This window comes from Aspergillus lentulus (assembly GCF_001445615.1).
Source record: "Aspergillus lentulus DNA, contig: Alt16, strain: IFM 54703, whole genome shotgun sequence".
NCBI lineage: Eukaryota > Fungi > Ascomycota > Eurotiomycetes > Eurotiales > Aspergillaceae > Aspergillus > Aspergillus lentulus.
Genome location: NW_028322113.1, coordinates 1,197,072 through 1,224,282, shown reverse-complemented (window position 1 = coordinate 1,224,282; position 27,211 = coordinate 1,197,072). Strand labels below are relative to the sequence as shown.

The 27,211-nt window shown below is 49.6% G+C and overlaps 7 protein-coding genes and 4 non-coding genes across 11 annotated transcripts; 4 read left to right on the top strand and 7 right to left on the bottom strand.

Annotated features, from left to right (window-relative positions):
* Positions 1–434: 434 nt before the first annotated feature.
* On the bottom strand, positions 435–5,788 carry ALT_7875 (uncharacterized protein; the record flags this gene model as incomplete). The annotated part of the gene is made up of 6 exons (XM_033561043.2): positions 435–1,095; positions 1,148–1,446; positions 1,495–1,676; positions 1,727–2,464; positions 4,213–4,386; positions 4,441–5,788. 6 exons carry the CDS (start codon positions 5,786–5,788, stop codon positions 435–437), a joined length of 3,402 nt encoding a protein of 1,133 aa, XP_033416934.2.
* A 2,605-nt stretch (positions 5,789–8,393) lies between these two features.
* Positions 8,394–9,420, bottom strand: ALT_7874 (sulfotransferase family protein; the record flags this gene model as incomplete). Its single annotated transcript, XM_033561045.2, has 4 exons — positions 8,394–8,829; positions 8,888–8,991; positions 9,047–9,219; positions 9,276–9,420. 4 exons carry the CDS (start codon positions 9,418–9,420, stop codon positions 8,394–8,396), a joined length of 858 nt encoding a protein of 285 aa, XP_033416936.1.
* A 3,048-nt stretch (positions 9,421–12,468) lies between these two features.
* On the bottom strand, positions 12,469–15,801 carry dph5 (diphthine synthase; the record flags this gene model as incomplete). The annotated part of the gene is made up of 9 exons (XM_033561046.2): positions 12,469–12,570; positions 12,665–12,895; positions 12,971–13,000; positions 13,059–13,098; positions 13,154–13,161; positions 13,716–14,319; positions 14,847–15,425; positions 15,478–15,602; positions 15,667–15,801. 9 exons carry the CDS (start codon positions 15,799–15,801, stop codon positions 12,469–12,471), a joined length of 1,854 nt encoding a protein of 617 aa, XP_033416937.2.
* A 325-nt stretch (positions 15,802–16,126) lies between these two features.
* ALT_7872 (transcriptional regulator SPT3) lies at positions 16,127–17,770 on the top strand (the record flags this gene model as incomplete). Its single annotated transcript, XM_089600337.1, has 3 exons — positions 16,127–16,171; positions 16,731–16,820; positions 16,874–17,770. The coding sequence occupies 3 exons, from the start codon at positions 16,127–16,129 to the stop codon at positions 17,768–17,770; spliced, it is 1,032 nt and encodes a 343-aa protein (XP_089455230.1).
* A 302-nt stretch (positions 17,771–18,072) lies between these two features.
* ALT_7871 (blue light-inducible protein Bli-3) lies at positions 18,073–18,840 on the bottom strand (the record flags this gene model as incomplete). The annotated part of the gene is made up of 3 exons (XM_033561050.2): positions 18,073–18,092; positions 18,164–18,572; positions 18,643–18,840. 3 exons carry the CDS (start codon positions 18,838–18,840, stop codon positions 18,073–18,075), a joined length of 627 nt encoding a protein of 208 aa, XP_033416941.2.
* A 2,593-nt stretch (positions 18,841–21,433) lies between these two features.
* ALT_7870 (U4/U6-U5 snRNP complex subunit SNU23) lies at positions 21,434–22,090 on the top strand (the record flags this gene model as incomplete). Its single annotated transcript, XM_033561052.1, has 1 exon — positions 21,434–22,090. One exon carries the CDS (start codon positions 21,434–21,436, stop codon positions 22,088–22,090), a length of 657 nt encoding a protein of 218 aa, XP_033416943.1.
* Positions 22,091–22,371: 281 nt separating this feature from the next.
* ALT_7869 (baculoviral IAP repeat-containing protein) lies at positions 22,372–25,169 on the bottom strand (the record flags this gene model as incomplete). Its single annotated transcript, XM_089600336.1, has 3 exons — positions 22,372–24,492; positions 24,689–24,985; positions 25,044–25,169. 3 exons carry the CDS (start codon positions 25,167–25,169, stop codon positions 22,372–22,374), a joined length of 2,544 nt encoding a protein of 847 aa, XP_089455229.1.
* A 465-nt stretch (positions 25,170–25,634) lies between these two features.
* ALT_t162 lies at positions 25,635–25,720 on the top strand. The gene is given in 2 exon segments: positions 25,635–25,672; positions 25,685–25,720. It is a non-coding gene; the product is annotated as a tRNA-Tyr (tRNA).
* Positions 25,721–25,956: 236 nt separating this feature from the next.
* ALT_t161 lies at positions 25,957–26,047 on the top strand. Its single transcript is given in 2 exon segments — positions 25,957–25,994; positions 26,012–26,047. It is a non-coding gene; the product is annotated as a tRNA-Tyr (tRNA).
* Positions 26,048–26,206: 159 nt separating this feature from the next.
* ALT_t160 lies at positions 26,207–26,297 on the bottom strand. Its single transcript is given in 2 exon segments — positions 26,207–26,242; positions 26,260–26,297. It is a non-coding gene; the product is annotated as a tRNA-Tyr (tRNA).
* Positions 26,298–26,673: 376 nt separating this feature from the next.
* ALT_t159 lies at positions 26,674–26,764 on the bottom strand. The gene is given in 2 exon segments: positions 26,674–26,709; positions 26,727–26,764. It is a non-coding gene; the product is annotated as a tRNA-Tyr (tRNA).
* Between the last annotated feature and the right edge of the window lie 447 nt (positions 26,765–27,211).

Here is a 27,211-nt window from a genome sequence, read left to right as displayed (position 1 = left end):
TCGGCTTTGAGGCTTTCTACATTTGTAGCCATACGCTCCAGCGCTGTACCACTGCGAGTGATATCTGACGGATTTATTATTGCATCTATCTAGATACAGTCGTCTATAAGATCTAGCCCTTCCGCTCCAAATGAATATGTGCTTTTGCCGTATCATGCATGAGAGGCCCAAAGCCAACGAGAAAATCCCAACCATATGAGACAGAGAAGCGAAGAATGCCCACGACATAAAGCAACAAAGATAGTATCAGACAATGAAGCAACAAAGCCAACCCACTTGATGATGCACCAGTCAGGCGATCTACCCAGCGAGATGCAGAGAAAATATGAGCAAGAAAGAGGTCACCCCACAGACACCGGACTATGCATGTGCCGAAACATATGTACAGGACAAGGAAAATCGAAACGAAAGGTTCATAAACAAGGCAAAAAATATTACCGGAAGTCCTCTTCTTCTCCCGGGAGCAGAATCTCATGGCCGGAGCCTTCATAAACAAAGATCGCTGCTATGCATCCAAAGATGGACACAAGAGCGATTAGCCACCAGGCGAAGCCGACCATGCCGATCTCCAGACCGTAACCGTACCAGGCTCCGGAAAAGATAGGCCCGATGGTACGGAACGCCGAAGATACTGACTGTCCGATACCGTGAATCGTACCGAGCACCGAAGGGTGCGGTGAGCAATTGTTCAGAAGGATAATGGATGTCGGGAGTGTGAATGTTCGAGCGCTGACTTGCAGGAACAGGACGACAATGATGGAGAACCACACCCAGGGCCCGTTGGCCTGCCCTGGAGGGGGCGCGGACGACGGCGCAAGAGCAATGTAAGGGGCGAAAGCATAGGCCAGAGGAAAGAGCGACAGGAAATATTGGTAGCTCTTGGCTGTGCCCAGGCGGCCGTTGATTGCAGGGTAGATGGTGAATTGGAGGAGCATGCCGATGACCCCGAGGATAGCTGTGGCGAAGCCAACACTCTGAGGCAACATACCCAAGCCGCCGGTGAAAATGAAGGGCAGTCTCTGAACGGGACTGGCAGGGTCGCTGGAATCGTAGCGAGGGGTGGATAGGAAAAGCAACCATAGATTGTTGAAGGCACTGGCAATCGTCAGTAATGGTGCGAGCTATATCGGGAGATATTGATACATACCCCATCTGGAAGTCGAAAAAGGCCTGGGCAAGAAGAGTGCACAGGACATTCTTTGTCCAGATTCGTCGGAACGGTAACACGCGAGCGAGCCTCGTAGGTTTGGCCGCCTTCTCTTCAAGCTCGTAGCTTTCGGTAGGATCGCTTGATCGGCTCAGCAGGGGACCCTCCTCATCATAGTCGGAGAATGGAAGTCTGGAATATATGGGCGACGAAGACGGAACGACAGCCTTCAACCCACGGGCTAAAAGCTTCATCGCGAAGGCGCCCAGGCCAGGCTTTCCCTTGCAGGCTTGTGAAGTCTAGTTGGGTTAGTGGAATCCTCGCAGCTTCAGGGTAAAGATTCATACCTCCTCAAGACCCATTGCGACACACATAGCGCAGAATGACAGGAAAAGAGCATTGGCCAGCATGGGCAAAGCATAGGGATATGTCATGAGCCACTGCACACCCGAAGCACCTCCAAAGGAGGAATTGGGCCCGAACAGTCTGGGGTAACTCTTGACCGGATCGGCAAGCATACCTCCCATGACTGTAATCGTCAGTGTCAATCGCAAGCAAGATTATTGGGGCAAGACTCACCTGGGCCAAATAAAGCAGCGATATTAAACCCAATGGGTAGAATCAAGAAAGCGCGCGAATGGTACTTCTTCTCCTTGACATTCTCTGCAATCATTGTGCGGATAATGCCCACCGTCCCATTAATGGCACCGCCAAACGAACGCCAGAACACGGCCTGCGCGAACGACGTCGAAAATGCGACTCCCAGGCAGGACACCGCCGTGCCTACCAGCCCGACCAACAGTACGAATTTGCGGCCGCCCCAATCCGCATCGGCCACTCGACCCCATGGTATTGCTGTCGCGAACTGCGCGGCAGTAAATGCGCCTTGGAGGATACCAGCCTGTGTGGAGACATCGGAGTCGGAGAGGGTTTCGTCGAAGGATTTGAGCTGGTAGAACATGTACGCTTGTAGCGAGGCGATCTGTAAGAAGTCGAAGACGCGACAGAGACCCAGGAGGGCCAATTGTTTCTTTTTAGGCAGGGACATCCAAGTGACGGGCCCGGGGCGGGGAGCGGGGGCGCCGGTGGAATGAGTTTGGGAGGCATTCATCTGTGCCATACTTTGGGAGCGACTGCGGGCATGACCTGGATTCCATTCTGACGAAGTGGTCTTCATAGCCATATTGGGGTGGTCGAAGGAGAGCGAGGAAGAGGGGGAAGAGCCCTCGGTGAGATCTGCGAGAGAGAGGTTGGATTCGCGCCGGCGCCGTGAGTGAGACGCAGAGGAAGGGTAATCGGCAAAGGAAGGTTCGCCGCCTTGATCGTGACCGGAAGTCCAAGAAGTTGCCCGGGTATGACGGGCATCCCGATGTTGTTGTTGGTGAGGATAATGATTATTAGTAGTGGTAGTAAAAGAGGTGGTAAAACTTGGAGTGATTGGGGTGGAGGACGAAACGCTGGTCACGGAAGGCCGCCGGCTACCCTGGGAAGCTCTTTTCTGGACCGTCACAGGCATCGAGGGCGTCGTTCATCCGATACGGCGCCAATGCAGGCGACCTGAGACTACGTCAACAGGCTGAGGATTATAAGTAGTAGTAACTTAACAGAAGGAATAGGATAAGCCGAAGCAAAAATGGTTACGCCAGTAGGAGAGGGGCCCAGGGGCGCAGTGCTTGTGATGACGACGATTCAAGACAGAACATGAACGATAGATAGTCTGAATCAGAGAGAGATAGACTAGACAGGACAGGTGACAATTGAAAAGCAACCAGATAATATTACAAGAAAAGGGATAGCAAAGAACGACTGTTTAAGGAGGGGGACTAATCACCATTGACCACAATGTCCTCCAAGAAGCCCAGGATGAAACGGACGTCAATCATCACTACCATAACAATCCTTACTGTACAGAGAACGGAAGTCGGAGTAACCCAGAAATCTAGATAGAGTTATCCACAGTCCACTAACCACATAATGTTAATAACTTATGAGTAATGCTTTCATAGTAGATATATGATGCTAATGCTGATGCTGCTGTTGACATTTACATACTTACTGACCACCTAGAGAGCAGATACATCTGTGGCTAAGGTAATGAATCTGAATCCATGATGAAACCTGGCCTCCTTATACAGCAACTGTATTGAATCTGTAACAGCAAATTACCCGACTCATTGCACTAATTATATTCAATTTAGCCAGAAATAGAGTAAAAAAACAAATTAAAGAAAAAAAGAAAAAAGACCCGGATGCCAAGAAGATGGGCGACGGATGGCCGGATGGATCCAGTATTTTGTAAAAAGATCAACATAAGGCCCATGGCCCATGGCATATGAAGTTGTTTGGCGACTTGGGTGGAGTTGCTGCTTTAGGCAGGTTCATAATCTCCTTCTTTCGTCCCGTCTCTGGTTCCTGAATGACTCGTTCCATGGATCAAACTAACGGAGCAGAGGCTTGGCAGGTCAGGTGAGAACATACCCTATTTGGGTTTTCTATCTGTTACAGACTATGATCACCACGCAGCACCATACAATTTCCATCAGTGTTTCAACTTCAACAGTGTTGTACCCTTGACTACCATTCTGCGCAGTGAAGCTTCCATCTTCGAATTGTCAAGTCAAATAACCTCCATCATGGTCTATTTTGATTCGTAGTTCCTCGTAAGAAAGCAGACAGTTAGACTACGTATGGACTTACGTATACGCTGCAACCTCTATCTGCCCGCAGGTAGACTAGTGTCTCCATTCGTTGGCTTTTAGTGCGCGAGTCAGTCAGTTCGAGTATCCCATACGTAATCCCGGACTACTCTTTGTTCGGTTTGTGTATTGTTATTTTGTGACAAGGTGTCTTTTCGGCAAAGTGTATTGTACCGTACGCTGTTGGTCCTGATTTTGCGATGAATCGATGAATATAAGTACAATTATACCATTAATTCCGTTATATACTGGGTATCTATCTAAATGAGGATCATGAATCCGCCTGCCTATGCGGCCTCTGTTCCGATAACGGAAAGTAATGATGTGGTTCGGCTTGCGAGTCGATCCATCGTCGCCAGTCCCACCAACGCAATCCAGCTGCACCGGTTGAAGCTTTTGCTTCATGGTCGTTTAAGGACTCGGATGAGCCGCGCTCTTTTGCTCGCTGCAGAGGTCGCTTTCGGCGGCTGACCCGAAGGATTAAAAACACCCCGATCGCCGCGAGGGCCACCGCGGTCACTGGAACGATCCATCCAGTTTGTTCTAAGATATAGTCAGCAGCTAGTCCAAATGACACAGTTGCAAGCAAGAACTTACCATATACCCCCTTGCCAGCTTGCGGAGCGGATGAAGGGGCTGCTGCACCGGGTTGTCCCAGGTTGTAGTGCGATTCTGGGTGGTCCGGGTCGACCCAAGGAACGGAGTTGATTCCCATAGGAGGAATAAACGGTTTCGGGTCGTCCTCGCCAGGCAAGCCGTATGCTTCTGCTTTGCTGCAAAAGTCATCCGCGCAATAGCCTTGCAGGTCCGGCGACGGGGTGAAGGTGAACTGGTTCCGGGACTTGCCCAGGACTCTACCCTGGCCGTCGACTGCTTCCACATATGACCAGGGGTAGAAGGTTGAGTTGCTGTATGTGGTCTCGAATCCCTGCTTGTCGACTTGACTCAGCAGCTCGTAGGGACCGGTTGAGTTTGCAGCGCCGTAAAAACGCCAGTTCTTCACGCGCGTTGCGCCGTTCCAGCTTACGTAGAAGGTAGTGGGTGAGAAGCCATCGTTGGTTTTGGCATAGGTCCACAGAGCGGGCACGTCGGTCGGGTTGCCGTCCCACTCGAACTTCAAAGCCCGGTAGTTCATGATTTTGTCCTTGTCGATGTAACCCCAAAAGACCAGGTTGCCTTGCTCGTCGTGCTCGGAGATATACGCATTGTTCCCCCACCCGATAAACGCGTTCCGGTTCGGCAGCACCTGCATATTCCCCTGACTGGAGCTGATCATGTCATCATTCAGCGGCTTGTATTCGCGGGTCTGTGTCGCCGTCTTGGCGACGTGGTCAATGAGGATAATCATGCCGGACGAATAGGGATGCGTTTGGTTGTAGCCGTTGTAGCCGTTGTTGTACAGGGACAGGAGCGTATGTGTGGCGTTCTCACCGAGCCAGCGCGCATCGTGTTGCTGCGAGAAGCTAAAGTTGATGTTCTTGAAGGACGGATTGGCGCCGTGCAAGCGCCATAGGACCGAGCCATCCTTGCCGGAGATCTTGTAAATGCAACTCGTATGGCGCGAAGAAATCAGGTAGTCGCCATCCTTGTTCTTATCGACCGAGTTTATATGGAAATAATCCCACGGAGACCGTGGCTCGAACCCGGTGCCGGACGTGTCCGTGGACGACGGGTAGGTGTAACTCATGGACGGATCGACGTGGTCCAGAGAGCGCCATTCAAACAGGACCTGATTCGTTTCCACATCGATTTCCTGGAAGATGCTCTCCATCAACCAGCCCATGCCCGTTCTGAGGTTCCAGAGGCTCATATCGAACTGCCGCTGTTGATAAACTGTCATCAGCGCCGTCTTGCCGTCATTGACTAGCCGGAACTCGTGCATATCGCTCGCTGCAATCCCGCCTCCTGGGGTGACGGTCTTGACAATGCGATACCGGTTGTCCATAATGACGCCATGGCCCCTGCAATACCCATTCTGTTGGATTCCTTGGAAGAAGCACAGGTGGTTCACTCCCTTGTACTTGCATACATGCATGCCATGGGCATTCCCAGGCCCCGAATTACCCCAGCCGCTCCATACTAAATTCTGTCGGATATCAGCTGATTTCCCGACTGTACAACTCGACTGAGATGACGATAATCCCTACCCCTTCAGTATCATAGATATATGGCCCCGAATTATCTGCTTCATACGGGCCAAGAAAGATGTACCCCGGACTGAGCTTGTTCGGTTCGCTTTGTTCAACCGTGAAGACCGGCGGGTATAGATCGGGCCTCTAGAGACAGCGTCGGAGATCATCGATTAGCTATGTTCTCTTGTCTCACGTTAAGACGCCACCACTATCGTTGAAGAAAACGTCATAAAATAGCAGACTTACGGATTTGAACTCGGAATCGACTTCTGCGACGACGCGCTCGAAACAACATAGCAGGAGGATTAACAAAAATGAAACAAAGCGAAAGGCCAATGACGGAGCCAATCCTCCAGATATGCGAGTGAGGACGGTCATGTCATGAATACTTCATACCCTCGCATTCGGACTCCGGCGGAGAGAAAGACGGCGGGAGTGTCGAGACGTCGCAGATGATGCCGCAAGGGAAATAAGGATCTGTATCAATCAAATGATGTACAGGGATCAATGATATATGCGATACCTCCCCCTGGGGAAAAAAGACGATCGGGAATGATCTGCAGAAAGACGGGAGACACGCAGAAGGTTGACGCAGCAGTTAAGCGTTTCAGTTGAAGAGTCAAAACAATGCTGCTTCAAGCTTTCATTCTAAGCCATGGATCTAGTTTTCTAACTACCTAGGAGTATCTATCACTACTCATAGACTCAAAGAGTCGCTCAACTAATGAAATTCGCAAAATCCCCGGGTCTGGTGGGCCTTGAGAATTGCATACGCCATCAATTTTCTATCATTGGTCCGATAGAGTTGCGCGGGGCTTTTTATAGCTTGCCCAGAAATGATACCTCACAAGGAATGGTTTGCAGTTCTCCTGATGAATAGCCTTAAGATGACTGATAATAGACTTGAAGCTCGAGATACAAATGAAATTATCATCATCGCCGATAGCGCACATCAACTCAACCAACAAGCTCCAACTAGAGCTGATCAGCCAGACTTTGTGAACTCGTGGGCTTGACGCCCCATTTGGACGATCACAGATGAAGTATTTGTCTTGACGATTGCATGCTTCTCTACTTTAGATGACCATATCTGAGTATTATTCTACCGATACCAATATTACAACCTCGTATAAAACGCCCCCGTATCATACCCGTACCATATCTCCCGTCCCAAAACATCAAGCATCTTAAACCCGAGCAGTCAACCCCCCCTTGGGCAAGGTAATCCGGTAATCCGTCCCATATCTACGCCACGTCACGCTACTTAGACTACACCAAAAGGTTAGCAGAGGCCACGGCGTCAGTACGGCCCAGTAGTCGTAGCTGTGGCTGAAGCCACCCCACTGCATTGGCCGTATTCGTATGTAGTACTGTCTTGGGCGTAGACTAGTTTGTCCTTGCTCCGGGTTTTGGAGACAGGGGTTTGTTGGCGTACGGAGTTAAGTTGTGTGTTCTGCATAAGCTGTCTGCATAGGGTTACGTACTGGGCTACGTACGACTTTACGAGTACGTCTCTGTGGTGAGTTAATATGGATGGACCACGATTCCATCTACTTGAGTGTTGTCCTTTCAAATCGATCATTGACAGTTGATAGCTGATACCTGCAGCAATCTATGAATAGTAACCTGCAAGTATCGTTCCTTGATTGAATCACAAGCCACAATTCGCCTGTTCAGGATTCGCCCCGGAGACATGTTCTACTGGTGCAATGTGCCAGCTTGACGATCTCGGGTATCCGGCATCCTCAAGAGACAAGACCAGGTTACACGCCTGACAACTAGACTAGTAATCATCAATTATTGTCAATACAGGCATCAATATCTATTTGCCTGCGACACCAAGAAACTACTCCTGTAGCCAAGCACGCGGGCAATTAACGAACCCCCAACATACCCCGTAGGGCTGCCCATCTCGCCATGCGATGTCTCAGCCAAGACCGGCGACCCCCTAACTTCCAGGGCTGAATGCCTGCATAATGGGGAATGCCGAGCTTCCTGTACATGTACCAAGCAGGCCAAGGAATGGCAGGGCTGAAGAAGTCGAACTATCATAGGCTAGGAAGGAGCAATGTCCTTCGGCTTTATTGATATGCCTAGGCAGCAGCATTTTCGATATCTATTTCCTTTCAGAGAAATCTCGCTCTATGAATTCCGGCCCTTGAGCCAAGCAATTTCTCCACCGCGCGGTCTTGGACAAGAAACCACGACCGAATGGGAAGATATCATTTGTCAACTGTGCATCGAGGAGCAGACCTCGAGCAAAACGAAGGTGGGCAAACCAAAGGTAACATTAGGGAATCAGCATAAAACGCATTTTGAAGAGATTAAAGTAATGTTCAAAGCCTGGAACGTGGGGACAGGTCAAAGATCCATGGCGCCAGCGCACATGTCGGACGAAATTGGAAAAAAGAAAAAACATTACCGGGAGAAGCGCTTGAAAACCATGGCAGCAGCAACCCCAGTCGCCAGCAAGGCTCCACCCATGGTGACAGCCTGCAGAGCGGCGTTCATCATTTGACGTCTGTTGCGAGTGCGGCAGCGGTTGAAGAAGTCCGCCATGTCGTTTCCACGCGGGAAGGGAGTGTCAGGGACCTCCTCGCCCAGGAACTCGCACAGCGGGCCCCAGCCATCCTTGATCTGGTACTCGAGCAGTCTCTCCGGCGGAACCAGGCTGCGAACCTCCTCCACGTGATCAAGGTAGACCTGCTTGCCCTTGTTGGGGAAGTCGCCGCGGAAGAACGTCTCGAAGAACTTGTTCAGCATGGGGTAGTACATGCTGGCGGCCCAGCTGAAGTGGGAAACGAGGCGGTGTTCAGGGTCGGTGACACGCCAGAAAACGGTCTTCATGACGGAACTGCAAATGGAGTTAGACTTAACTTCTCTTCTCAATAGACATATAGAGCAGTACATACGCATGCCATGAGTCCACGTCACGGGTCGACAGAATGACTTTGGCGTTGGGATAGGCTTCGATCAATTCTTTGGCGAAGGCGCAAGCAGGCCAGTCGCAGACAGCCTAGAGAGCTATCAGCGGTTGCTTCCCTCTTATCTCTTCAATCATCCAAGCATACCTGGCAGTCTCCCAGCAACTGATCCCATTCCTTTCTGCCAAACTCACCCACACCGTCGTATTTGGCGCAGAGAGCATCGTGCCACATCAGACAGTCAGGAGGGTTCTCCACGCTGGCGGACATCATGTGGTAGCATTTGACATATCCCAATCTCTCAAGGGCCTTGCGGAGGGCTAGTAAACCGTCAGACGACTGGTATACGGCTTGAATTATAGGAGACCGAACATACACGCTGTACCAGTTCTTCCCACTCCAAGCGCAAGCACCTTCATAGGCACTGTCCGGTGGCATTTTCTCCGGTCAATGCATGTGTCGCTAGTGAAGATATCTGTAATAGGCTGAGGAGCCAGGTTGTCGGCGTGTATCAACGACATCGTATATTCGTGGAACGAAAGTTATAGTTCTAGGTGTCTTGTTTCGAAATACAGAAAAGGTATCCGCCGATAACGAAGGTTTAGAAGGATGACCTTGAACTTGGACAAACGCAGAGACAACAAAAGACCCAAAGAGAGAACTATCAAGTTAAAAAGAAAGTACTGTCAAAGCAAAGAAAGGACGAAGGAAGTGGTTAAAAGGAGACCGATCCTCTTGAGATGCAGATCAATGGACTACTAGATAAATACCATTCCCAGGAAAAGTAGGAGCCGGTGCCAAGGCACTGTAACTTGTAACATCTTGAAAGAGTGAATATAGAAGAATAATTAGTTTGGCAATCCAATCAGGATTGACAATGTGCAGTACTCCTGTTACAAACGGATGAAAGCTTGGAGCAATCCGCTATCCTCTGATCTATTTGCAGTCGGTACTCCGTATTGCATTGGAGACGGTTATCAACCTAGTGCGTAATGTGGCGTTGGTAGTTTTTTCTTGGTTCCCTATTCTTGTTCTCGATCACGCTGTCTCCTTCCTCTATCCACCTAATTCCTTTTCTCCTTACCCCTCTAACCTTGGGGGTTGAACTATGGATCTCCCTATCCGTATCTGTCTGGACTCTGGTTCTCCCCTGTCCGGCGGGTCTCCGCCCACGTTTTGGGCGCTTTGAAGCACCACCGACGTTTGAAATAACGTCACTGGCTGACGCACCCAAGGAAAAAGCAAAGGATCGTCAGGAGGTGACACTCCGACTTTTTCCACCAGGAAGATGTCTGAACGTTTGTTGTTTGTAGATAGGCGCTCTGAGTGCGTAACTGTGTACGCCCATGGCAAGGCTGTTGCTTGACAACGGAGCCACTTGAGACGGGAAATATTCAATGGTATGGGCCTCTTAGACCAGACAGGACGCCTGCCAAGACCGCCGGACCGCAAACCCAAAGATCTTGCCGCGTAGACAGGCTGATGAAAGTGATAATGCAGAAAGGATCATTAATCAAGGCGGTGCACCTCCGATCCCTGATTGGGCGCGGGTGGCCGTGCTGACGCGTATCGAACCTGACAAATATCCGTACGCAAGGTCTGAAACGCAGGTACCGGCCCACTCTTCACTAATGATAACAGGTTACCATGACTTACACATAAGGTAAGTTCCATAGTCTAGAACTTGGAATTTCCCTAAGATACTCCTTGTGTCAGTTTTGCTATGAATCGCTTCAAATCCGTTTTTCCAAAGCAAAGGCAACGCTCAATGATGCAACATGCGACTGCCGTAGAGATTGCAGAGACGCCAGATAACGGTCATTCTTGCACAGCATTCGGCCTCCGGGCTTTGGAACAATCCCAAGGCCTTTGTAACTCCGACTTGTAAATTTGTAACATTGCCAAGCCTTCGTTTGACGTCTATTGTCAAGCTCGGACTAAACTCCGCAAGAAACTCGGTACGAAAGACTAGACAGGGTTAGGATGAGCGTATCATTTATCCTTCTAGAACAGGGCCGATATCCCGGGTGGGGGGAACTGGGCCTCTTCACCCGCAAGCGAGATGATAATAATGCGTAAGTAAGCATGTAAGTCTGTGATCGGTCGACTGTTACTTGCTCTGTTTACCTCTGCTTTCGTGGCGGTATTGACATGTTCATACGGTGGTCCACTTGTATGGCTTCAAAGGTCATTTTCTGGATCTTCCGCCGTCAAAACAATCCAAAGGTCTCTCGGAAAGTGGATTCAAGTCTGAAGGCAGGTGGCAATGTGGTTCTCTGCTGATTAGTCTCCGTCTGTTGTATTATCGCCCGTGCGTGACTGATAACTATTATGGCCATCTTCATTTCCCCTTTAATTATCGTCGCCACAAATCAAAGTTTCATCTTCGAGAAGACCACCCTGTCTGCCGTTTGATCGACCTGGATCGACTCGTGCATCGTGCCAGTAGTAGTCGCGATTTCAGACTCCTGGGCCCTTAGTCGATGGCCTTGGGAGCCAAGAAAAGGAGATGCGAGTTTTTGTTGATATGGTAACAATCGTCGGATGCCTTATGATGATCTTCGACTGGTCCCAGTTCAGCTTGGCGTATTGGCATCGACAGCCTGTGCAAAGTGATAGGTGGTTTCGATTGAGTAAGAGAGGTATGGCCGCCTGTCGATGGGTCGCCGTCCGCCTCAGTTGGAACTCGTGATCATTATCCCATGTAGCACAGTAGAGAGTAGGACCAATGAGGCATTTCAGAAGACTGCTGATCTGAGACGCCTGTCAGTTTGATACATGTCAGCTCTTATGTATATTTTTGTTCCAACTAGGCAAGTAGTGAGAACCATGTAATCCGCTCATGTCCCCGCAGTGAGGCGAGTGTTCAAGTTAAATCATTCAAAGAGGGATTGAGAACAGATTGTATTCTCCGCCATGAGAACACGGCATCAAACAAAGGTCTTGAAGGAACATGGCATTATGCCTTCTTATACCTGATGCCAAGACATGTTGTCACAATAACTACTACTATCGCAATCGCAGACCGTGATCACCTCACCCTCTTCAGCCATTCCAATTTTGGTAAAAGTCCTATTAACTCAGATCTCAGACAGTTAGATTTAGCTCGCAAACGTTAATTGAGCTTAAATGAAGTGGCTGCATCCTGATATATCATAGATCTCCTCGGTATTGTTGCTACCTACTGCTGTTGGATGGGTTAGGTCGGCATGTCTGACCATCATGTACCCCGCTAGCCTTGTTCAAGCATCACGGCAGTTTTTTCGGCTGTTGTTCGGTGTCCCTGCACTCTTATGGGTGCTGCCTAACTTCAGAACCCTCAATTCCCACGAATAGGGTATCGATGTATTGGAAAATTAGATACAAGAGAGAACGGTGAATGTGACGCAGATATGGACGTCACGAGAAATGCGCCCAAATATGTTGACAATCATTAAATCAAGCCCTCATAACTCCGTGAGATGACCATATCCCAAAGGTCACCTTGATGCAAATTAACGTCCGCCTTATCAACGTAACGGCAAAGCGAGTGATTCCCTCTGCGATGAAATATTTGGACCCTAAAGGGCTCACTCGAGCTTATCCAAGTGTTCCAGCCTCGTAAGCACAACCTGTTTGCTTGTTTCCTCGATTTCGCCCGCGAGAAACACCTCATCGAGAATCGCATATACCTGCGCACATCCTCCAGTTAGCACCATGGTTGTTCCACAATCGAATCATATTTCCGACAGCCCTCGATGTCCCTGAATATAAACACCCACGCACCTTGTAAAAATTGAATACCAGATCCAGCTCACAGACATTGCCAAAGAACTGGTCCAGGACCTCGACGAAGAAATGTATAGCCTCCAGATAGGCTAGCTCATTGTCCGTCGCGTCAACGCACACACAGAAGAACAGCCCTGCATATCTCCGGTACACGATCTTTGTACTCCGCTTAAACTCGACAAAGTTCGACTGATACTTCTGATCCCTGGGGGCGACAAGGCGATGGACCTGATATCAACCGGTTAGCCATCCAGATTCGACATCGTATATCTCAGGGAGTAGGGTCGTCGGAAGGCCACGAACCTCGCCCTTGAGTTTTATTTTCTCCTCATCCTGTGCAAGCCACAAATTAGCAAAAACGTACCAGTACCAGAAAGATAAGAAAACTTACGCTATAAGGCGCATACCACTTCGCCAGGCGTGTCTTACCCCTGTTCATCCGTTAGAACGCAAGGTGGACTCGATCAGGGGAAAACTGTAACTCACTGGCGGTTCTGCACCAGTATAAATGAAAGAACCATCCCGCTTTTTATTTCCCCGGTTTGCGGAATAGATGACGCGGCGTAGTTGAGCACATATCAGTCACTACCTCCGGAGGTTTCTCCGCAATGGCCTCAATCCTATATTGCCATCATTCACCGCCTTTGCTATTAGATGGCGCTGATCTTCGCTGTTAACGATCAAGATACGTCGCTTGAACATCGATGCGAATCCGATACTACGAAGCTAATGACTGGTTACATTACTTTTTACATCTGCAGAGCGATAGACTTAATGACCATTTGCGATGCGAATGTTGACACTGAACTGATGTAGAACCGATACTCCTAGGTTACAAATGCTATGACAAGAAGTTATGAAAGACTCCTTCCGCAAGAAATCGCAAGGTATGGGGGTTTGTGAGATTCGTTCGCCGTAAATTAGTAGTATATTGCCGTTTATCTGCCAAAAAACCTGGCGAACTTCACGGGGAATCGAGGCTTGAATGCGCCAAACCATCAGTATAATCTGTCGCAAGTATCAAAGAAGAACGAAGGGCAAGACTTACCGCCGGGCTAGGAGGTGTTTCTGGTGCTGTCGAGTTCCTAACACTATCGCCATTTGATTCCGTGTACTCATCATCGTCATTATCGTCATAATCGTATTCATCATAACTGTCGTCTTCCTCGGAGTGAGGGAAAGCCCTGTCTGGGTCCCCATTGTAGACAATCCACCAGCCTATCCTCTCGCCTGCGGCGTACTTATCTCGGAGTTGCGTCAGGGCTTCCATGGCACTTGGTTCCAAGGGGGAGTCCTTGGCCAAGTCTTCGGGATTCCAGCTGAGTCCCGGCGCCTTAGCACCAGGTTCCGAAAGTGTAATCACCTTGGCCGCGACGTAGGCATAGGGCTGGCTGACAGCGGTTGCGCTATCAGTGTCTTCGGGGTCATATTGCTCGATGAATTGTAGGTCCGGTAGACGAGCGACGATATCCGGGTCCGTCTTCTTGAAGCATTCGGTAAGCAGTCGACTTGTCGCCGGTTGCTGGACGTATTCCGCTGTAGCGTCTTCCAGGTTGTGGAGAACGATGTAGACTCGGATACCGGTGAAGCCGGCGCGTGGCCACCGGAAGCCGTGGACCATGTATACGGGCATGGCGGGGAGGAGGTGGAATCTTGCTAGATTTGGCGTCTCTGGCTGGACAAGCGAGGGTGCAATGGCCCAAATGACTGTGTGCACAGCTTCATATTAGCCTTGAAGTCGTGCGAAGGGCATGTCGTTGCACAAAAGGTATGGCAGGGTGGAAAGAGGTGTTGCTACCTGTCGCATTTAATCGATCATTTTCCAGGTGGACTGGGAACTTGGCGCTAACTTAAAACCCCGTCGACGAATGTTTGAAGAATGGTGCAACGGTGCCACCATGCGCCTTTTGGACCTGTCCGCATCGCTCTGCCTCTTTTGACAATTCATATGCAAACGATCAGATATTTTAAAGACCGTTTTTTATGCACTAGTTTTAGCGCAGGGTATCCCCAGCGGAATTATGGTACTACTGCACTTCAAAACTAGGCAGGTAATTCTCCGATCATCTCCACTCTAGTACAAAGACTCTGGTGTACGGTGTGCTATTGCGCCCGTGTTGTATTCTCTGAAGGAATAAGGCAAATGTATCATTGAAATCATCATGAAGTTGCCCCATACCCTTTCTTCCAGCTGGCATCAAAGGTTGCCTTATCCACAGCAAATTCTCTGATATAATCCCTCTCCAGGTCATGCGCTTTTCTTCCAAGCAACACCAAGCTGTGCAAAGGCGGTCCCATGTCCACTTCTGACAGTTCTTTGAGGGTACCCACAACCAGTTTCTGGTCAGGACCCCCGACTCTAGCAGCTCCGACCGCAAGGCTGTCGGGTCCAAAGACACCTTCCTTTCGTTCTTCCTCGGTTTCCAGCATCTGGCTCGCACATTGGGCGACGGTCATGTACCTCGGAGGTTCAAATATCCTCCGTCCTCTGGCCATGTTCTCATACGATTGCTCCTTGACCTTGATATCCAATAGCACTAATGTGTGGAGGCCTAACTGAACGTTTTCCTTGACCCGGTCGTAGTAAGAGGACGGCTTCCAGTTCTCCGTGAAGAACACCATGCTCACCGTTTGTCCAAAATTGTAAAGTTGCAGACCAGTGCAGCCGATGCCGGACATAATCGAGGCGTTCGGGATAACCTTGGATTCAATGCCCATCTCTCGAGCTCGGAGAACCAAGTCTGTATGTGTCGTGGCGCTGGTAGTCAATTAGGCAACGCCGGACGGTCCTGAAATGTGAGGGAACCTACCCAAAAGGATCGCCAACTACAAGGAATGCGACATCCGTCTTGTCGGCCCCAGCGAGGATCTCATCACTGCCGGTCTCAACCAGTTCCCTGTCTGCTTCGATAACGGGACGTCCATAGAACGCTTCCTACTAATGCACCAGTTCATTCTTTAGCCAACTATTGTACAGTAGCGTCTCGCAATGGACTCACTAGCTTCTCTTTGCTCACTAGCAGAATACTTGTGTATGCCTCAAGGTAAACCCGCTCAGCTCTCTTGACAACCTCCAGGCCTTTGACAGTGATGTCACTTTCGTCAGCGAGACCAAGACCAACAAGATACAACATCTTGGATGGAAATTCAATAGCAATATTCGGTCAATGGAGTTGACGCCTGTAGAAGGGAGAATGTCATTCCCGACCAGAATTTCTATCTTCCACCCCACCAGATGCGGCGGGATAAACGGAAGGGGGAAAAACAGAAGTCCCGAGTATCGGAACGGTCCCTGGCCGCGCTTGGTCTGTTTCCTATCAGATCAGATCGTTCTATAGTTTAAGCGTGGGTGTCGTCCAGTCTGGTAATCGGGGAGTGTCATTCTTCATCAGCCTTACTCTTTTGCACTCCGGCTTCTAAGCCTGATTGACGCCGATCGTTGCGTTGAGTGAATCCAATATGGCGACCGATCGAACACCGAAGTATCGGCAGGAGATTCAACAGGTAAGTCAGCTGCTTTTTTCTGTAGTACTCTTTGGGCTCTTTCATCTCGGACGATGGCCTACAATGATCTCATTGCCTATTCTTGTGTATTTGCTGGTTTGCCTGGCTCAAACTACCGTTATCATTGGTCTCCTTGCCATTGATTGTATCTGGATTGGGACATATCGTGTAGTTGACCCGATTTCCCTCGATATGTGACCCTCTACGTGATGTATTGCAAGGACTTGCTGTTCTATGACCTACTTTTCCATATACCACTGTGTTAGACCAATCCTTTTATCATCTGTTCTCCTGGCCTTTTATCTACAGCGTTGCCTGGTACCCTCCTCGGTCTCGTGGCGTCTTCCTGTCATCCTTTCGTTAGAAAGAGCGAGCCGTCTGAGAAGCAGATCACTGCACTTGAAGTGCTGCTTCTTCCGACCAGAGTGCCTCAAATACTTCGGTTCGGTGTGAATCGACGGAGATGCTCAGGGTGCCGTCTGAGAAGGCTTCAATCATTCTGAAATGGACTCGGGTGCCATGCCAGATTTCGAACTCAGCTTGCTGACCTCTTTCGCAGATGATGTTCGTCTCTGGAGAGACTGCCGAACCATCCGTTGAAACGACAACACTTATTGAGGATATCGTTCGCCAGCAAGTGATTGAAATCGTATGCTTTTTCCTTCCTTGAGGCATGATGTTTGATTAACACTGTCACTGCAGCTTGCACGAAGCACGACGTTGGCTACACGCCGGGGTGTGCGGTCTATTTCCACAGATGATTTGATATTTTTAATTCGACATGACAAGGCCAAAGTCTCACGTCTTAAGACCTTCCTTTCCTGGAAGGATGTCCGTAAAAACGTCAAAGACTCGGACGATAAAGGTGGCGCCGACGCGGCGGACTTCGCAGGTGCTGATGACCCGATGGCGGGAGGCGTCGTTGCCGGGCCTCAAGATGTTGCTTCCAAACCGAAAAACAAGAGGGCGCGTGTTGGCCTTGTGTGGGACGTAAACAGCTTCTACTCCGTCCAGGTACCGGAGAGGGAGGACGAAGAAGATGAGGAGGAAGAAGAGCAGAACTATGCAACTCTTCAACGTCTTGCAGCAGCTGATGAACGCACAAAGAACATGACCAGAGAAGAGTATGTGTTCTGGTCGGAATGCCGTCAAGCATCGTTTACCTATCGCAAGAGCAAGCGTTTTCGAGAGTGGGCTGGCTTTGGCATCGTGACGGAGTCGAAACCCAATGACGATATCGTCGATATCCTTGGGTTCTTGACGTTTGAGATAGTTCAGACCCTGACCGAAGAAGCACTCAAGGTCAAGGAACGCGAGGACCGTGAGAAGATCCGTCGTGGAGGAGCCGAAAGCGGAGCAGGTGAAAACGCGAAGAAGCGTAAGCGAGAAACCGGTCTTTTCGATCCTCCCGAAGAGGGACGTACGCCAGTTGAACCAAGACACATCCGTGAGGCTTACCGTAAGCTTCAAGCCACTCCGAACAAGAACATTGCTATGCTCCTGCACAATGGGCGCATCCCGGCCCGTATGCCTTTGAGATTGGTAGGATCCATCCTCAGCTATACTTTGACCTCCATGCTGATGTACTCCCAGATTTGACCGAGTTCCACATCCTGTCACCGTCTTACGACTCATACGATTTATTTCCCGGCGTTTACTCTTTCCTTCGGCGGAGCTATACTCCGATAGATACCCATGAACTACGATTGTACGATATTAAAGTTGTTTTGGTGGAATCTTCTGCCATATCTTTTGCAGTTGTGCATGCGTTGGTGAGATTTCACAATGTTGTTTTTCATACTACATAGTCAATTATTCTGAGCAACATTACCAGAATGCTCCAAGCCCAAACAGCTCAATGTTCGTAAAGTCGTGAACGCGAAACCACTTCCAGCACACAATTATTGGTGCGTCCGGCGCCCTTGAACAAGTCAGCATACGTTGAGAAGGACTTGAGGGTATTATTTCTGTGACGTCCTCAGATGGACTTACACTCAGCCAATTCCTCCTCAGTCAGTTCCCTGAGACTGCTGATGGCAGGAACATCACCCTTGGAGACGCTCTTGACTGTTTCCACGGCTCTGCCAATCATCCCCTTGCGCGTAATGGCATATGTCGCCAGCTTGGCCTCAAGCTTGATCACGCCGATTCGCGGGTCTCCCGGGCCACCGTCATGCACACCGTCGCCCAGATCACCCAGCCACGCCTTCAACGCAGGCGAGTAGTACTTCTTCACAGTCTCCTGGTCGGCAATCAGGGCAGCAGTGCCGGAGATCGAAGCCCAGGAGCCGCTCACGGGATCCAGGAAGGACATGTTGACTTCTGACGGGTGAACGGTGAGATCCATCGTCTTGCTTGAGAAGAGATTCGTGTGGAAGATGAGGTCGATCCCGCCGTGTTCCTGGATCCGCCATTGCGTCAGCTCTTTCCTTCTTTCTTCGTCGTTTCGGTGGGAAGAATCAATACGGTACCTTTCCTGCTAGGGCCATGCACCGCGAAGTCAAGAGGTCCGAGTTGGACAGCTTCGTCGTCAACATGCCGAATTTGGTCTCGCTGATGAAGTTGACCATGTCCTCGACTTTTTGCTGGAGAGGGGGGTCCTCAAGGCTCTTGGCCTTGTAGGGATCGACGGGCTTGTTGCCGGTGCTTGTGTTGATTGTGGAAGACATTGTGTATAGCGCAGATAGACAGGGTAAGAAAGCAATATGAGATGTCAGTAGAAAGGTATTGGAGAAAGACAACGATGGTGAGCGGTATATATATGCCAGCAACAGGTACGATTATCGGCTGTTCATCCCAGATGGACTGACGTATACCATGTCCAGCCAATCAAACACAGTGTCTGACAGGGGCCTGCATATCTCAGGCCCCAAGGTGCCTGTGTCTGGAGTACAGTGGGTGTGACGATGATGTTGTTGTTGTATGGTAGGTCGATCACCGAGATCTGGCGTAGAAGTGACGTCATAGCGGCATCAACCCAGATTTCTGAGTTCATCGATATTTCCACGGGCAATTACCCCTGAGGGTATTTTAGTAATCTCCCTTTCGTCTATGTAGTATAATCAATGGTTGTTCAGTGGCATTGTGCTCGTTGGTCGGGGTGAAGAAGTGGAAATGGCAGCCAAGCCAGTATTCAAGATGCTTGGACTCAGGACAAAGACGTTTCACAATATGATATTTATATATTAAATTAGATATTACCTGAATGACTATCTATACATCTCATTCCTCGCCTTCAGATAGCAAGACGACACCCAGAGGCGTGAATGTCATTGTGAGAATTGCAATGCTTCGAGCGATAGATCTTCACTGCTAACCACCCAACGGCTAGAATGTTAGACCGAGACATTCTCGGTTATGGGAATGCCAAAAGTATGGTTATATATCTCGAACAGAACTCGCGTCAAGAAGGGAATGATATGGGCTAGATGAAAGCTCACGCTTCGTTGCGATGCTGATGACAAGGACGCCATGAAAGATTGGCCTCGCCTCCACCTTTCCCAGGCGTGACACCGATATACGGGAAAGGAGGCAATTTGCGCATGATTTCACTAGCAAGGAACACGAGGCCTTGATTCATGCTCTCATCAATCGCTTGAGGCTTTTTCTGTTGAACTATAGCATGCGAGCGCCTGGAGTTCTTCGGTTACTGCTCGCAAGATAAAGGCCTTCACGACTTCTTCTGGACACTGTCGAATGCCGCTCATTCCTCGAAAGCCAACCCGGGTTAAGTGATCGACCGATTATGAAGAAGTGCTCCCCCATCATAGCCAGTTCCCATTGTTCACATGGATTTGAAGTTTGACGAAGCGGTATGGCAATTGAATGGATATCGTTGCCGGTTGTCCTGTCGTAAAAACTTTGACGATGAGTTGTACAGTCACAGCTGTCTTTACTATAAAGTGATGCTGCGCGTCTCGTTTGATCAACGATAAAACCACCTGTGGCAGTGAGCAGACGTTTCGCATGGAAGCATCCGGACGGCGAGTCTACCTCACGAGATTCCATAACAAGCTGACGCAGAGGAAGATCAAACCATGGATCAGCACTAGAAGGGACTCAGCGTCAGCGCTCACAGGAGCTCGACCGAACTCAAGGCCTCACGAAGGGCACGGGACTGCCGACAGACCTTCCCTGCCCGCATGTTTCAAGAATTTCACCCGGCCCTGTCTCTTCAGCCAGATCGGGACCAGATCCTTCTGACAGGTCCTCCCTTCGATGACGAGACATCCTCCTCTTCTTCGGGGACACTCCAAATGTCGTCGTCGGCGTTCCATGATTCCCCTGATCCTTGGATTGCAAAACGACTCGTCTGTCCGAAAGGAGCATTTCTCCATAGGACACTCGAGCTTGCGCTCAAAACGCTCGACCAGCCAGTCGACTTTAAGATGAACGCCGGTATAGACAAGATAGTAGAAATGACGACAGGTGTGTTTGAGCGCCAAAGCGTCGGGATAGGAAAGATACGAAGAGATTTGTAAATGCAGCTCTGTTGGTAGAGCCATAAGAGCGTGTTCAAAGGAAATATATTCTCCTTCCGAAGGAGCGTCCATGACTGAATGCTTAGCCGCCTGCATATTGCTTGGATGGGTTCGTTGAGAGTCAAAGTAGAGAGAAAGCCAGAGCCAACTTCAACAATACTTAAGTCCAACACAAACACTTATATGTTACTGGAGCAAAGGTGTTGCCTGAAACTTAATACAAAAGAAAGGTGGCTGTTCAGACACAAACAGAAAGGAATGGACAGACAATACGAAGTGTTGCGACTATTTAAAGCAACTTGAGGCACCGACATTACCCCAAAAAAGGAATCCGATGACCTGTTTCACTGGGCTTCCTGTCGGCGTCAAGAATTCGAGATGATAGGTAGGAGTGATTCGCGATCGACCAACGTCTCAATGCGCCATTCATCCCACACCCTCTGTACAACAACCATAAAGTGAAACTAAGAAAAGTAAATACACAGCTCGAGCAGATGCTACTAAACAATATTAAAAACAGACTGGAAGGAAGAATGGACGCGACGGACTCCCCCTCGTTCTTTGGTGGTGATGTGATCCCCATCAGCCACCGCCTCACCGCCCGCCACTTCCGGACATCTATTGCCATCATGACAGCGGAAAGCTTCATCTCCCATCGTCGCAGCAATCCTATCGATTCTCATACTTTGAGGATTATCACCTCAGTCTTCGTACGAAGGGAAGATACAGAATACCGCCTGAGCAAACCCACTAGAAGACTACCCACCAAACCCTCCTCACAATGTCCGGCAAAGGCAACACCGCATACGGAGCCCCCTCATCAGATACCGCCTTCCGCAAAACATGGGACCGAGAAGAATACGCCAAAAAGGCCGCAGATGAAGAAGCAAAGCGCAAAGAAGAGGGCAAGGCGCGCTATGAGGCAAAACTGCTAGGGAAAAAATGGCATGCGCCGGTGGACTACAGCACTCTCGAGGCAACAACCTCGCGCAAACAGCGCCTCGATGTCGCCTCGATGGTGGGCAAGACGACGATCGTTCCAGCGGGATCGGCAGTGGGAAAAAGGGGTCGCGGTGCTGGATTCTACTGCTCCGACTGTGATCTTACCTTCAAGGATAATCTGCAGCTGGTGGAGCATTTGAACAGCAAGCAACACTTGATTGCGACGGGTCAGAGTGGCGAGGTGGTTCGCGCTAGTTTGGAGGATGTGCGGCAGCGGTTACGATTTCTGGCTCATCAGAAGCGAGTCAGGGAGGAGGAAGAACGGCGGGCCTGGCAGTTGGATCTTGGCCAAAGATTGAAGGAGAGGGAGGAACAAGAGGCCAAAGAGAGAGAGGAAAAGAGAAGAAAGAGGAACGAAAAGCGTCGGAAAAATGGAGAGAATGGGATCAAGCAGGAGGAAGATTCCTGGGAAGGTCGACTTGGCATTATCGCATAGTACAAGGCGTCGAGAGGGATTGCACATGCGAGAAACTTCAATTAATTGGAAGGGACAAAAGTTTTGCAGATACCCAGGCGTTTGGTTTTATTTGGATTTTCTTTGGGGCTGGGTTCTTAGTGTCAAAACAGACAGGAATTTTGCATTTACCGCGCTGTGATATTGCAGATTCGCTTCAGAGATATCGCGTCCAGGAATACATTCAAGAAAATAAGTGCTAAAACAGAGAGCCATTGTTCCCATCCTATAACACCGAGCTTCTTCAAATCAAACGCCATGTTTCAGTCAATGCACTCGATCCCTTCCAGTGCGCGCATTGCTCTGGCCCCTTCCTTCTCGAACTGACTGACCAATCTCTCACATTCGCGCTTGAGCTTTTCTTCTCCGTTCCGAGCATGCCAGTAAATCCACTCTTCTACAGTCATCTTCTTCTCGGGACTTGTAAGATCTCCTTTGATACTGTTCAGAGCAGCCCTTACATCCACGTTCTCCTTATCACTCATTGAGGCGTAGAGAATTTCGTCTATGTCAATAGGTGTCCAGGGGTGTAGACTCCTGAGTGCGCCAGAGTTCACATTTCGTTTGGACGGCGAGGGCGTACTGGTTACCAAGGGAATGCGAACCGCTTTCTCCTTGGACGGTGATGCTAGTTGCGTCCTTAGAGCCGATGGTTGTATGGTTGGTGGTTGGTTCTCAGCATCGGAAGACTGGGGTGATGAAGATGGCGAACTCTTCGAAGTGGAAGGGAGAGGCGACACCGCATCGCTTTCCTGTCGGTCAGAGTTTATTCTAGCTTGTGGCGCTTTATGGGAATTCGGCGTTAGAGTTTCCGCAATCGACTTGGCAAATTGCTTCTCTTGGGGGATGTTGCTAAATCTCTCGGCCGTCTTCGGGGGAACTTTGGATGACCGGCGACGGACAGGCGTTTCGTTGGCTTCCAGCTGCGGCTCAGGCTCCGGATCTACCTCCCTGTCTTGCTCTATGTTGTCCTCGTGGTCCTGCTCTTGTTCTTGTACATGGTCCTGACTGTGATGGAAAATTGTCTTTTGTTCGGGTTGCAAAGCTGCCTCCGGCTCCAAGCTATGCCTTGTTTCAGGCCCTTCGGAGGCAGGAGTTTCAGCCTCTGAAGGCTCCAGAGGCTCCGCAGATATGTCCCTTGTGTGACTAGTTTTCTTCGTTTTGCTGGTCGAGGACTGTTTGGTCGCCTTCTTCGTTTGAGAGCCATTATCTCTCCTTTCGGGTTCCAAGTCTTGCTCTGGTTTCCTTGCTGTTACCTCCACTGACACAAAAGACCCTTGGTGCCTGCGATCAGCTTCGGCGTCAACTTCTGGCGAGTCAACTTTAGTTGCTGGGCGGCTCTTGGGTGACTCGGATATCTTCTTTTCGGAAAGCCTTGCTTCTTTGGAGTTTCTCTGCTTGGTAGTGGATTTAGCTGGTTTCGGCTGCTCGGCTGGCAACTGAATGTCACTTGTCCGCCTATAAATGAATTCATCGTCGTCTACTCGGCGCAACTCTTGCTCTGCGTTTCGCTCGACAGTATCATGCTGTACCTTGGGTGGCTCCTCTGCCGCCTTCTTTGTTTTCTTTTTGGACTTCGATTTCTTCGAAGGCTTGTGTGTTTCCGCGGGAGGCTCTTCGACCATAGGCTCGCCGACTTCAAGTTCGGCCTCAATTGCTGCATCAATCTCGGAATCTCGCGGTAAGCGAGCTTCCGGAGCTGCCTTTGCTACCAATGAATCCTCTGAAACCTTCCGACCTTTAGATGATGTCTTCTTCTTGGTGGCCGCACGCCCCTTCTTGGATTCAGCTTCGAACAAAGCCTCTTCGTCCGGTCCATGCACATCTGCGATAGCAACATCACCGCGAGTGCTGTCTTCTCGCTGAGTAGCACTGTTGCGCGACTTTGTCGCTCTCTTCTTGGTCGGAGGTTCGGATTGATGAATGCCCTCGACAATAGCCATGTTAGACTCGTCTAGGTCCATTTCATCGCTAGACCTCTTCTTGCCTCTGGTCCGCTTGGGCCTGGCAGGCTCAGGTTGGGCATATTCCGTGGTGTCTAAGTCCATCTGGTTATCAGGCTCTAGGATATCATCCTTCTTAGATTTCAAGGTTTTCGATTTGGATTTCGATGATTTCTTTGAGGCTTTCGTTTTGGTTGGCGGCTGGGGAGCATCATCCTCATCCATTTGGCTGTCAAGCTCGGTGATGGGCGCTTCCGATACTGTAGATTGGGTGGAGAGACGAGACGATGTTTTTGAGACGCGCGACTTTTTTGATCGGGAAGATTTTGACTTCTTGCCAGGAGGCTGTGCAAAGACAAAGAACGAACAGTCGGCCGACCGTCGGTAGTGCTCCTCACTAGGCAAGTCAGTGAATATCAAGAGGGAAGGAGCGATGAGACACTGACAAAGGGTCATCTTTGGGTTCCCATCCGTCGAGAGACAATTTACAGTAAGCACAACTGGCTAGATCATTGCTCTCTTCAGTCGGGCAAAAGTACCATCCACCTTCTACCATCTGCCATGGACAAAATATTAGGTTGCAAGTTCAAGAGGCTGATAAACTGCGCTTTGGAATTGAGAACATGTCAAACACTACCTTTTCAGACTGGCAAACCCAGCCCCGCTTGCCATCGTGTGGCCACTGATCGCCAAAAGTGGCTTGTCTTGCCTGCGCTATCCTGTCGCTTGTTGGATCTTCAATTTCAGCTGGATTTGAGCTGTGCTGCTCGATGTCCATCATGATAGCCCATCCGCAATCCTTTGAGTGTTTAAGATGCTCAGTAATCGGGTTATCCTCCGATTCCCACCCGTCGAGCGCGCGCTGGCATAGGTAGCATGTTGTGTTATCGGGGTTGGTCTCATAGGGATTGTAGTAGAATCCTGCATGCGCTAGCTTTAGCTAGGTGTCAGCTATTGTATCAACAAAGACAGATATCAAAGAGAGGTAGTACCTCTGCAGGCGACGGCCTACTATGAGGCCAAGATATCGGCTTGACGGACTTTGCGCTCGATGTCCGTCGTCGTTCAGGATGGAGAACCAGATCAAAGCTGGCGAGACGGGCGGCGAAAGTCTCCATTTCCTTAATCATTATACCAAAAAGGAGATCGCATTAAAAAAGAAGGCCCCCTTCAAATTCAAAATATGTACGGCACATGAGTTATTCAAGTCGGTCGATTTGTTGTTTCCGGTCGCAAGTGGTGGTCGTCGAGGGAGTGGGCTCTGTTTACTGGCTTGTTTGGGTTAAAGGACGCGCTACCCCGTAATGAAACGACCGCACGTGATCAGACTGTCACTCAGCACAATAATGTGTTACTCTACTTACATGCCTTGCATGCGGGGTAGTTTAGACATGTTTAGGAGCTTTGCATGTACTAGTATCGCAGAGGCATCCTCGGTATTTTTGTTCTATATATATTGGGGCCGACAAGCGATATGCACTGTATACGGCAGCGGAACAGATGACGCCCCCAACAAGTGGACTTCGAAACGGCTAGGCTTCTATTTGTTTGGGCGTTTTTTTTTTGGCAAAATGCCAAGAAAACCCCCGATGGTCTAGTTGGATATGGCGGTCGGCTGTAATGGAATATTGTAACCGACAGGTCGCCGGCTCGATTCCGGCTCGGGGGATCTGTTATTTTTTTTTATTTCGTTTGCGTGACTCCCATGCATCTACCTCGCGCAACAGGAAAAACAGCCAATCTCGAGTGACATTTATAAGTTCTGTCATACGAAGCAGTCCACTTCACGAAACGAAATCTTTTGGAACAATCGGACGCCGTAAAGCCTGTCAAAAGGCGACGGCGGATGATTGAACGGAAGGACTGCTCATGAGTCACAGTTTCTCCGACTCTACAACCACCAAACCCCCGATGGTCTAGTTGGATATGGCGTTCGGCTGTAATAGTTACTCCCATTGTAACCGAAAGGTCGCCGGCTCGATTCCGGCTCGGGGGAGGTACTTTTTTGTTGGAATTTTGATAGCCAATCATCATTGGATGCGCCGTGTGAGATAGCATCCCGCAAGAAAGAGGGGAATTTTCATTTTCAAATTCAGTCTCCATTTTTACTCGTAAGGAGCAGTAAAAAGACAAAAGATGGAAAGAAGGAAGATTATCCCCCGAGCCGGAATCGAGCCGGCGACCTTTCGGTTACAATGGGAGTAACTATTACAGCCGAACGCCATATCCAACTAGACCATCGGGGGTTTCCATCCTGTGTTGGACAAGGGCTTATTTAACTCAATAACCAGAGTAGTTCGGATTCTGAAAGACTCAGTCAGCCTCTGTAGACTGGATGGACCTTTTGGAAGTAACTTTTTGAGCCAAGAATACCCAGCTAGTTTTGGAGCGATGAGGCGGGTGTCGTCTATGAAATGCAAGACAGACAGATCAACAATTTAGAACAAGCCTTTAATTATAATAAATAGTGAAAAGCGGCCTTAACCCGCCTACCCTAGCCACATATGACACACCGTACTCCTTGGCGTCAGGTCGCTGAGATATTGAGATCCACAAAACCCACAAAACACACGACTATCTAGTGAGCAAACAGGATCAGAATCAAAGCAAAAAGATTAACCCTCCCCCGAGCCGGAATCGAGCCGGCGACCTTTCGGTTCCAATGAGAGTAACTATTACAGCCGAACGCCATATCCAACTAGACCATCGGGGGTTGCTTGGTTGAATAGGAAGGTTACTCGTACCTATAAGACTGGATCTGACGTGAGACTGGAATCGGGTGCTGGTGCTATGTAGTCAGTGCCAGCATTGGGCAGGCTCAACCATCCTCGGACCTGTTTGATTCTTGGTATGTAGTGACTGGGAGAAACTGGAGAGTGGAAGCCGTGCGATAGCTGGATAAAATCCTCGCGAGGTATCGCTTAGATCGACTCGACGGCAACAGTAGTTCAATTGGGATCTTATATGCTTCCACCTGTATGGAGTAAATCACTGGGCAGAGACTTGGTCACTTCAATATTTTCAGGGTACTTGGGACGGATAGACCCATTTCGTCTCAAATGAATCTTTCCACGCAGGCGCTTCGGCCAATTAAAGGGGTAAAGGTGGTTGGTAGATAGTCGATGTTCCGCAACGGGGAACGGTTAGAGATATTTAACAA